At 42.1% G+C, this 12096-nt stretch overlaps 1 protein-coding gene across 1 annotated transcript in view; it reads right to left on the minus strand.

Annotated features, from left to right (window-relative positions):
* PLXNC1 (plexin C1) overlaps positions 1–12096 on the minus strand; it is a 71630-nt gene that overhangs the window by 31499 nt on the left and 28035 nt on the right. Inside the window, exons 10-15 of the mRNA XM_071765146.1 lie at positions 8649–8788; positions 7369–7548; positions 5993–6080; positions 4895–5101; positions 4597–4788; positions 1038–1137 (exon numbers count right to left, since the gene is read on the minus strand). Of these exons, the coding sequence (XP_071621247.1) occupies positions 1038–1137; positions 4597–4788; positions 4895–5101; positions 5993–6080; positions 7369–7548; positions 8649–8788 (907 nt within the window). The remainder of the gene's footprint in view (positions 1–1037; positions 1138–4596; positions 4789–4894; positions 5102–5992; positions 6081–7368; positions 7549–8648; positions 8789–12096) is intronic.

Genomic DNA, 12096 nt, shown 5'->3' on the forward strand with positions numbered 1-12096 from the left:
GTACAGGAATTGCAGAACAGACAACCTCTATACAAGACATATTTTAATATTATTTTAAGAAACAGAAAGCTTAATGCGCAGTCTCTGGGAGGATCGCTGTTTCTACTGTTGTCGGTGTGCTCTGTGAGCCCTGGTTATCTGGATCAACCCCCTAATGTTTAATAAAAACTATTCCTTTAAACTAGGTCTTAGGACTGTCAGTCTAACTTTATTTGAATAAAGTCCAGTACACCCTGCTATGTGCAACCTGCACAGTGAGGCACAGAATCTAACAATTTGTTCTACTACCAGCAGCCCACTTAAGGTAGCACTGATTAAACAGGAAAAACAGTTTGGAACAGGAATTCCACAACCAAATTGTTAACTTCTCTCATTTATTTAGAGAGTAAAGGCATGAGATATGGTTCCTGTAAAGGCAATACATTTTTTAAAATGAAACATAACCAAACCAAAAAACAGACCCATAAAATTCTTACAACAAATGGAAATTCAACAAATATATAACCAGGTCAGAACTCTCTCTCTCTCTCTCTCTCTCTCTCTCTCTCTCAAAAAAAAAAAAAAAAGTGACACAAATAGAAGGGGATACCTATTAACTCCCCTCAGTTTATATAATAATTCATAATAATACAAATTCTTGAACAATCCAAACGAGACTGAGCAGAAACACCACAAACGCTGTGTGAGGATATGCAGTTTGTCAGGGAGCACCTGCCCTGGAGACAGGAGGGGAGCCCAGCTCTAAGGGCCCAATTTGTGACACATGGATGCCAGTCCTATGGCTTGCCTCACAAACTGGTGGGGAGTAATCCACCCAGAAGAACAGCCCAAACTACTGTCTTTTTCTATGTTGTGGTCTGAGAAGATGGACTTCACCATCAGACCAGAGTTAACTTTGTCCACTCTTACTGAGAACAGGAGAAAATCACTGGGCTATTTGTGGCAGTCCAGGACGTGTGTGTGTGTGTATATGTGGTTATGTGTCATGATTACACCCTTCTGCAAACCAAAAACTGAAAACACATTATTGCACTTACCTATAATGACGCCCACTACAATAGGCAGCAAAATAAGAACATATAAATATATGTGTGAAGATGTTGGCTTGACTTCGTGCTCAAAATTTCCTAATTTGACCTGAAGAAAAAAAATGGCTGTGTTAACACAGGACAGATACAATATCTATGCTTAAAACGATTTTTAATGTATTAAAAAAAAAAAAAAAGTGCCTGAGGAACACGAAGGGCCCTGGTTCTGCAGATTATTGGGAAGACAGCAGCAATTTGGCAAAAGACACAAACTTAATTTCTACTGCATTTCATGTTTAAGCAGGATAACAGAGCAGTGACAAGAGAAAACTTTGGAGGTCTTCACGAAGCCCCAGATTTTGCCATTGCTCTCACTGCAAAGTAGAGCCCTCAAATAAATAGCAAGATCTCCTGTCCAGCTGGGCAAGCCACTGAATCACTTCAGACTCGCTCCTAAATGTTCTGATATTTTTAGGTGAGGAAGGCACGTGCTGATAGTTAAAAGAATTATTTTTCACTCACAGTATTACTCCGTTGAGCAGAAAAGTAAGATAAGATTCACACTAATAGTGAGGGAAGTAAAGTTTTTGATACATGCCTGGCCCGTGGCCCTCTTCCCTGTTTCTTTGCAGAAGTTTCAATCTCTTTCTGTAGGATGTAGGATGTTTCTGAAGGCCCACTTCAGAACAAATACAACATAAAATACAAGTACAACATCCCTCAACAACCACTTGGCTTGTCAAAGACAGGACAGGCATTAATTCTTAGGAATACACCAAAGTGCTGAAGTCTGCCAGATGCCAGACTGAGCCATTCACCACTGATAATTATGGCAGGAGAAATTCCACAAAGGAGGATCTCAAAGAGGGCTTTGAAAGCCCATAAATAAAGGGTAGCTGAGACTATAAACAGACCAGAAGCAAAAATACTCTTTGACACAGAAAAAGAATTCCACCAAGCAGAAATGAGCCTGAGATAATTGAAAAGGAGAGCTGGGTTGAAATTATTTTGAGCTACAGCAGGGAGGAAGAGATCTGGTGATTTCAGTCACTGGTTTGTCACAGGAGGCGAGCAGCCAGGGCAGCTGGACACTGCCAACTAGACAGTCACATCACAGCTACATGGACATGAACAAGCAAAGAAACCCCACAGGGCTGCAATTCGTATTTCTGGGGCCTCGAAATACAGAAGAAAAAGCAGACCTATTTCCTCCATCAAATGTATTTTTTCCTCAGTTGTTTATCTGCTTTCACAGTTCCTATGCAAAGTACTTTTGGCCTGAACCTTTCTAGGATCCCATCTGCCTTTCCAAAGGCTGAAATGCATTGGTGGCTAAATGCAGTAATCATCCTGTGTCTAATACACCTGACTTCCTCCACTTGCCATGTCCAACCGAAGTGTTCCTAAAGCAGAAATTCCTGTTACTCATCCCTGCTTATTGAAAACTGAGGTAGAGCATTCATTTAATTTTCTGTTCAAACTTAGATCATCTTTAATCTTCACCATAACGTTCCTACTTAGTGGAACTCCATTTCTTTCCATATCTTTTATTTCTCTTGCTTATGAATTATGGACTAAATAAGGTAACCTGGAATTCACTCTATTCCTATTCCTAAATTAATTTCATTCTTTCTGCATGACATTATAAACCTCCTCTGGACTGGTAATGCCTGCAAGCTTTATGTCATCAGCAAATGTTATTAGTACATGCCTTATTTTTTTTCCCAAGTCATTAGTGATATTAAATGGTATCTCTATGAAAATCAGCATTGCCCAGAGTCAGCTCCCCACACACAGCATCCAGTTTTTCTAAACCCTAGCATCTTCATAATCATCATGTTAAATAGTTTACTGAATGACTTCCAGGTACATGTGATCTACCGTTTTTTGCTGTTGAGGAAATCACTCATCTTACCAAATAAAGATACCTAGCATAATATGCTTTTATTAAAAAGAAGTTGACAATTATCCCATTTTCCATTTCCCTCCAGGTCTTTCATGAGTGTCTCATCCAAAATACTTTGTAAAGCTCTACACAGAGCTAGGATCAAATCAGCAAGCCTCCATTTACCTAAGGGTTTTTTTTTCATTTTTATTTTAAATAATGGTTTTATATTTGCTGCACTCCAGTCATACAGTGCTCTCCTGACTCTATAGTTTTATTTAAAATCTTTCCTACTAAGCCCACAATGTCATTTGCTAGTTCCTTTTCAGTGCTGTGATGGGAATGATCCTGTTCAAGCTGTCTTGAGGCCCTTGATCTACCTGAATCTTGCTTCTGTCACAAGATTGTCATTTTCTTCTTTGACACCTCCATTCAGACTGATGATCCTGCCTTTGACTCTACACTCAACATCCTCTTTCCTCCTGTAAACTAAGGCAAGAAATACATTTATTCTTGGACCATACCTATCTTTAAGACCCACCTTATTCTTTTTCTCAGAGTGGCCTTACTTATTCTATGACAATTTATTTGTAAGACCACATGATGATTCACCAGAAGTGAAATGTTACACTATCACTATTGCATTTGACTTGCCTTAGTGAAATGGTGACCTTTGTCTGACAGTCACTCCTATGAAGCTTGCAGGATGAACATGTGATATTGCAAGGCAATGTTAATATATAAATGCAACAGCAATCTCAGAAAGGCTTTTCCATGCCTTAACTGGATCAGACTGCAGTATCCACAGATGGGGGATCAGTTAACAGTGATATGAAATTGAGAATAGCTTCGTTAATCTTTACTATAAAGCCATATGCCTTGAAGTCAATAGAGTTATTTCAGTTTTATACTATCATACACTGCAATAAGAGTCTGGCATCATTTTTCTCCCTTATAAATGGCGATGATTTAATTTAAAAAAAATTCGCATCTTTCTCTTATTCGTGGAGTGAATGCCTTAAGCTGCCATTTAGCTTTGACATCCATGCTAATGTTCTTATATCTGGTCCAGGATTTGTGCCATATGTTCATAGCATTTTGGCTTCCTTCATAATATTTTGGTGCACACTGAATTTCACCCCCTTTTTCATCCAGAAGTGACATTACCAAGACTCTTCTGAATCAGTAGTGATCCCTATGCACAGTTCAAGATCCTTATCTACTTTATGTAAGTGGAAAAAAGTGAATGGGAGGACACAGCCTGTTTCCTTATGGCCATGCTGAAGCAGCAGACTGCTTGAAGATTTAAGATTAGGGGCTTTCCTGTAGCCAACAGTGCTTTATCAGAGACGTCTGTGCTGCAGCCAGAGGTCTGACAAGCTGCTGCTCTCCTGGAGTTCAGCAGCAGTGAGCTCAGCTTGGGCTGCAAAGCACACCTCTGGCACTACAGCAGTAACCAGACAGTAAATGAACTCAGTACTGTTAGTGGTAGCTGAGCTAGGCATGATGTGAGGGAGATGTGAGGGAGATAACCGGACTACCAAGTAGCAGGAGAACAAAAAATGCATCCACTTCCTCCCTCTATAAGGACTATTCATGATCAGAGCATTAGTGCTACATTTTACTGTATTTGCATAAACATTCAAGCATTGTTAAACTGCAAGAAAAGGCAATTTTACTTACAAAAACTTTCACTGTGGAAAAATCAATCTTGTCTGTCCCTTCCCTTTTGTACTTGCACAGTATGGTGCTACGATCTGGTTTTTTGGTAATGTTTTGGACACTGAACCATATTTTTTTGGTCTGTGCACCATTCATATACGACAGGTAAACTTCCACTTCAGTTTTAGAAATATTCAAGTTGTCATTTTCTTTCTAGAGGGGAGAAAATTGAAGTTAATAAGCAGTCACTAAACACAGTATGAAATAAAATAATCCAGAGCAACTATTTTATATTACCAATTATTACTTTCAAACTTACATATATTTTTAATTCCAGATCAGGATCCAACTCAGTATGTAGCTGATAGTTAATGAAGACTGGGTCAGGGTGATAGTGTAATTTGACACATGGTATAAAGGTAGTTTCCACTTTCAGCATCATATCTACAACTTTACCCTCTGTTGCATGGCCTAGGCTTGGTGTTAAGTAATGATACTGAGATTCATTTCCAGGACACCTAGAGACCTATAAATGCAATAGCAAAGCTGTGGCAGTCATTACATTCATAACAGTGGGTACAATTACAAACAGAGGCACTCAAAATCATTTTAACATTTTCGACTTCACACAGGTATCTGCTAAACCTCTTCTCTGCGATCAGGGCTCCATGCAGAGCACCTGGGAAAGTTTCTGTGTTGAGCCTGTGTCTCCCTTCAGGCACATTTATCACACACTCTGCATGCTGCTTTAAGGCTGATTGCACACTGCTAATGCAGCTATTTCCTGCAGTGAGACAGGAATAGTGACAGTGATTTCTCCTTCCTTCCTCCCAATGCAGGTGACAAGATCAGGATGAGCTCTCCAGCACCCCTGGGCATTGGCTCTCCCCAGCTTAACTCCTGATAGAGGGGAGTTGCTACAGTCACCCCACTGGTTATGCCATGGGATAGTCATGCTGGTTTCTGGTCTCAGGGTGCTGTAAGCCCAGGCTGCAACAGGGTGCCCACCTCCTCGCAGCCTCAGGGGAAGGGTTTCATCCCAAAATCGGCTCCAATCTTCCCCTCACCTCACAATGGCACCATTTTGGGTCTCAATACAAAGCCAGAATAAGTACATCACCCACTCCTTCAACAGACTCATACAGGGAAGCTGGGAAGGATGAATTTGGAGCAAGCCTCTACAGCCTAGAAAAAAGGCTCAGGGAATTATGCAGGAGAGGAGCTTATATGTATCCATGATCCTGTATTGAGAATGCTGCAACTATAATCCTGCAAGTGGTCATATTTATTTCAGTAATGTGACTGATGTGTGCCTACAAGTGTTTGAAAAATACTGAGATCCTCTTGAAACCTTAGGAATAAAACCTAATCCCTTAAGATACCTTTGTTTGGTATTGTAAAGGAGGTTAAAACTTACGGTGAGGTTTGATCTCTGGTCATCTGAAATAATCACACTGTCCACCACATTAAAATTTCTACCAATTGTAGTAATTTTGCGACCACCACTGTAAAAAAAGGGGGGGAGAGGGAGGTTAATATTATCTGTTTTGTCACAGGTAAGTCGTGTGCTATGGACTATTCAGCTGTAAATAAACTACTCATGCACATCTTGCTTTGGCAGTAGCCAATATAATAAAGCCAAACTACAGGACAAGATAATTTGAGTTATACATTCTTCCTTTCTTTCCTCATAATGGAATGGTAAATGCTTTTGCTACTGCAAAATCAAATGACTTGAAAGCATACACATGCATACTTCTTTTCAGGGCCCCTCCACCTTGTTTTCTAATTCATGCAGCCAGAGGACCAGACTGTGATTTAATATTCTGTCCTGAAGAAAAAGCATCACAGTATTTCACTGGCCCAGAGTAGTCCCTGTGCTGCCTGTGCTTAATTCTTGCCTTCTTCAGGACGAACCGATGGTGCAAGGCACCTCCCAGGAAACATTCTCAGCAGTGTTCAGACCATCTGTCTCAGCACACACAATGGTGCTTGTGTCTGAGGGCTCTGGCTCACAATCTCTGCTGAACACAGTTGGAGTGGTTTAAGGTATTATTAATTTCCAGCTGCCTGAGCAGCCCCTCACCTGGAGATGAGCTGCTAGCTGCTGCAGCTGCCAGCCCAACTTATTACCTCAAATTCACACTTGCCAGTGCTTGATGCCAAGATATCAGATTAAGAATGTGAAAGTAGGTAAAAATTGTGCAGGCAGAGGGGCAGGTGGAAAGCTGTGCCTGAGAACATCTTAAAACCATCCTGTAAGTCTTTCCACTGGAGCTGTGAGTCTCCTGTAGAACACAGCAGAGGCTTGAAAAGGGAGCTTTTGGCTTTAGGCAACTTGGTCCTAAAGCAAGCCTGCATGCATCACTGCAGTGGTGATTATTTTCACTAAATTTCCAGTTTACTCATACTTTATACTGTTTCAGAGGTAGAGGTTATATTAGCAACAAAAAATCAGAGTTAACTGGAGTTTGAATTCATGTGTGCTACTCATATTTTGGATTTAGCTTTAGTAGGAAGAGACTTTTTGACTTCTACAAAATGAGACTTGGGGTGGGCAGGAAGGAGTTTAGAGAATATTGCAGAACACAGAAGCCCTCTTGCAGATTTCATGACCATATCTGCCTGTTAAATGTTAAATCAGTTCACTGGCAAAAGTTCATCCTCCACAACAGGTTATGGCAGTCATTCACGTTTACATCAGCTGCAAGTCTGGTCAGGGAAGAAGGCTGATATTGGTTCAGTGGAATTACATTTAATAAATAAATAAAAAGCACAGAAAGACAACTTTACCTGATCCAGGAGGTATTCGGTGTGATTCCTAAGCATGATGGTGGTGAAACATAATGCAGGGTCACTGGTGGTGAACATTTTTTCCCATTAGCCTGTATACATATACTTTTGGCCTCTTTACGTGTTGGTGGGAGAGCAAATGTCATTTGTGTATCGTTTAGCACGTTTCTAACTTTAATGCTGGGAAAGAAAGAAATGGGTCAGAAACACAGGTGTCACTATGCCACTCATTGGTATTACTACAAGGAGCATATAGCCTAAAGCAAAGGATGACAAGAGAAGAGAATGAATCTCTCTGAGCTGCCAGATGGAAGTAGAAAGAGAGGGCAGGGAGCTGAAAAGACAAAGTAGGGCATCTTTTGAATGAAGCTGCTATGTGTCACATTAATCACAGAAGAAGGTACTGGTCTTGTGGCCTTGGGATGAGGGCATGCAATGCAATGTGTGATCTTGCTGTGTAAACTGTGCTTTGCTGTGTACTTTTTGGTGATATCAACACATCAGCTAGTCAGGAATAAGAGTCTTCAGATTCCTTTTCTTCCTTCTTTTTCTCTCTCTCTACCCCCTCCTTTCACCCTTGCTATCACTTCTCCCCTTTTCTCCTTCCTCTTTGTCTCTGCTTCCTCTCTCTGCCTCCTTTCTGTCTTTCCCTCCTTTCCCTCTCTCCACCCTTCTCGCCTTTTTTTTTTTTTATGTGGTCCCTAAGAAATTAATGGTTATACTAAAAATTGAACTGTGCCATATGAATAGGTTTTCAAGTGCTAGCTGTGTAAAATGGGCTTGGTAATCACAGGCAGCGTTGCAGCTGCACCTGAAAATGACTGATTCAAAATAAGATAGCCTAATTATCTAGGGGGTTGCACTGTGCAATCATCAGCAGAGAAAAGTACATGCTGTTGCAAGAGATATTCCCTTCCCTGGCATGGTGTCTGCTTTCACAAGCAGAATCCTAGAATTTATGGAGGATATTTTGAGGCAGATGAGAGGCAAACAAAAGCTGAGGCTTTCCTGCGACCTAACTTTTTGTGTACTGCCCTAACTACTGCTGAGAGCTGCCCACCTACCATCCCTACCCATCCCTTGTATTGTACCCAAATAACATTCATTTCCAGCCTTCAGCAATTTTAAGTGTAAGTATAGCAGCACAGAGCATCCTCACTACCACTCTCTGATGAGGAGAGGTCCATGACAACTGTTCTCACAACTCTGTTGCTAGGGCAAAATGGGCACAATTTTCACCATGCAAAGTAAATATCATCATTTTTCAGAGCTTAACTCACATGTCTGGTTTACAGCCCGTCATTCCAGTCAGTATCAGTTTTATGCCTGATGCACGTGTAAAGTTTTCTCCTTTGACTGTTATTTCACTTTTGCCTAATGTAGAAATCCACAAAGGTTCAATGGAATGAATGCTGATATGCTATTAGAAAACAAAACAGGATGAAATCTGGTTATGAAAAGGCTAGGCAGTAAAGCAATAGCTGCAAAAACAACCATCACTCAAGAATGTGAGTTTTATGGCACTGGGATACATTTCTCTTATTAATTTCAAATCTTTTAAGCTTGATCCTGGGAAGTACTATTAATCACAACTTCTTTACAACCTATTTTTATGTACTTATTTTATATTTCAATTTATCTCATAACAAATTTGCCCAAAGGAATCACAATCTGGCATAGAGGAAGGTAAGTATGATAAGAACACAGCTTGAAATGATGCATTTTGTGTGACCCTTAAAGAACTAAGCAATAACACATGACAAAACCAATGTTGCTGTCACTACAAGAGATCACAGAAACAAATGAAGGCATCTCTTGTGACCTGAAAAGGGGAAGCAGGGTCAAATCCTAGAATGAAAAGTCAAGAAAGACCCTCAGAATTAGCTTTCCTGGAAAGTATTTTCAAAGTCATACATAAAGCTAAAGGCACAACACAACTGTGAGGATTTTTGGTAGCCTATTTTGGTGCTAAGAAGTTGACAAATCTATTTTCAAGCATTTAAAAATAATCCTGGTTTGTTCTGGTGCTGTCACAGTCTTGTAGAAAATGAGGCCAATTTTTAAACTGTGCTTTTATTTGTGTATCCTTATATTTACTTATTCTAACTTGCTAACACTACCGAGCAAGATTTTTTCCCCTGGTGTATTTACTTGATGCATTTGACAGCATCTCATGTTTAATCAGTTTAGCTGCTTCCCCAGTTTTATAATCACACAGACAGCTTCCTCTGTGTGTATCTTTCAGACAGCAAACTGAAAACATTAAAAAAAAAAAAAACACAGGAAAATATGCATGTGAAACCACAAACTGTTTGGGACCTTCTCAGGCAAATAATTTCTAGCTTTCTTTTAGACTGCCTGTAAAAGGAGTTTGCAGTGAATTTTTGGAGTGCTGCCATTATCTTGATTTCTGCTGTTCACCTGTGGACACATTCACAGGGCAGTTTAACCTTTTTACCCTGAGAAGGGCACTGCTGCAAAACCTGTAGGAAAGTCCTTCCCATGGGTTTCTTCTCCCTCCACTCATCTCATCCTGTACCCACCCAAAGCAAAACCAAGCCTTCAGGTTGGTGGTCTGAGGGGACCCCTGGGGTGACACCCCCATCCAGTGCAAACACAGCATTTGCCTATTTCAGAAAGGCCCCTGGCACCTTGTCCCCATGTGCTACCATGGCCTGCTGAGCACTGCAACACTCTGGAGCAAATGTGAGACCTGTCACAACTGATGGAAAGCTGCAACTTCTGCCTTCAGAATGGGCAAGAGAGTGCAAAGGCTGGGGCCAGAGGGCCTGGAAAAGGGCCTCCAAGATGACCTCTGGTATGGATAATGGAAGAAGACAAAGGGATCAGTTTAACCCTTGTTATATGAGCAGGACAACCAAGACAGATATCTGAGAGATTAAAGCCAGCAAAGCACCAGTACTTTTCTCCACTCACACCCCATCTCTCTGCTTGCACCCAGCCTCCAGCACACCAAGGACAGTCGATATCCTCACACAAATCCAGAGGCCAAACACTACATAAAGGATTAAAACACTGCTCCAGGCTCTTAGTGGTAACCAGCAGGGAGCTGGGAAGCACAGGAATAGCACAGCATCACACAAACACACAGAGCTCCCCCAGAGCTGCATCAGGGTGCTGAGCTCCCATGAGGGAGTTACCAGGCACCCCCTGCCCAGAGGTAACCCTCGTGCTGGTCTCTGCCAGGCACTGCACACCACAGGGTACCCGAGCCTTGTTTCTGCTCTTAAACCAGGAAGAAATGTCATTTAAGAGTGGTTTATGTGGAAGTTTCAGCTTCCCTTGAAATCATGCCTTCCCTGTGGCTACCTGACACGGGCTCCCTCACCAGGTCCTGCCTTGGGCTCCTGGCATCAGTGCAGTCACCCACAGCATTGAGGCAGGCTGACCTCAGCTACTCAAGAGGCTTCTTCCTGGCTGGACCACCGTGGTCCATGACACTTCCCTCAGCAACAAAAGAAGGTGGGAATTTCCTCACTGACTGCAGGAGGAACAGAGCATCCTTGCTGGAGTCTGTGGTGCTCGCTTCCCCAGCACCAGAGAGCTGCTGAGACCTTCCTGTCACTGCGTGGCAGGGGAGAAGATGCCTGGCAGCAAGAGGGGAGGCAGACAGCAGAGAAGCAGTAGGATATTTATAAAAATCACTAGTTGTGAGGCATGTGATGAAAGCAGCGTAAATACAGAGAGAGATAGACATGAAGCTTGTTGCAGGTCCTCAGGTAATGTAAATCAGCACAGCCCTGTCAACTTCAATAGAGCTCCACATTTCCAAGCTGGAGCTCCCCATCCCCTGGACAGACTGACACTTCCCCGGAGCTGTGTAAACAGCAGCAGTCACATCCTCAGAGCTGTGGTGAGCATGGCTGCATGTCTCAGCCAGATAGATAGCTGGCAGCAGCCCAGCTTAAGCAGCCTGGGGGACTCAGCCTCCTCCACCCCAGGGAGCTTGTCCCCACTCCAGCACAGCCTGAGGTGATGCGAAGAACTGGATCAGGGCACTGGCCCGAAGAAAAAAACCAAAAAACCAAAAAAACCCCAAAAACTAGCCAAAAAAAAAGTTATTTCCAGCCAAATCAGCTCCCCAGCCAAGCCTACTTGTACAACCACTCCAAGTGCTGCTCTGGCACAGGGAGGGGGAAGGTGCATGCATGGAAACCAGCAGCTGGAGTCAGGAGGAGGGCTGGGGTTGCCACAGAAGGAAAGTGTATTAATCTGCATGCTCGGCTGGGGTTGTGGGAAAACACAAATCCTCTTTCTCAGCTCTCCAGTAGGTTCTCCTTAAAACACCAGCAGTCAAAGGAGAGCAGGATTTCAAATGCAATTTCAAGCCCTCTGAATGGATCAATCACTTCTAAATAAACATCTGCCTTTGGACTGCCTCTAGTGCTTTCACTGCCTTGTCCATCACTGTCTTTTCAAGATAAGGCGTGTGGAAGAAAGCCATCTCCCAGGCAATTCCAACTATTTACCAATGTCAAATTAATGCACTTGGAAGCAGAGCAAAGAAGAATTTCCACTGTTCTTTCACCAGCCATAATGCTTTATATGCAGACCAAATCCAGAATATTAACACTGAGAAGCTAAAGTATTACAATCCCACTCATCCCGGTGAAAAACAAAATAGATTTTGTGATTTTGTTTAAGAAACCTCAGCTGAACAGATGAATCCAAGAGGTAATTCCTGTCTTCACAGGTAAAAGTTTGCGT

Source organism: Heliangelus exortis, chromosome 1, assembly GCF_036169615.1.
Source record: "Heliangelus exortis chromosome 1, bHelExo1.hap1, whole genome shotgun sequence".
NCBI classification, from domain to species: domain Eukaryota; kingdom Metazoa; phylum Chordata; class Aves; order Apodiformes; family Trochilidae; genus Heliangelus; species Heliangelus exortis.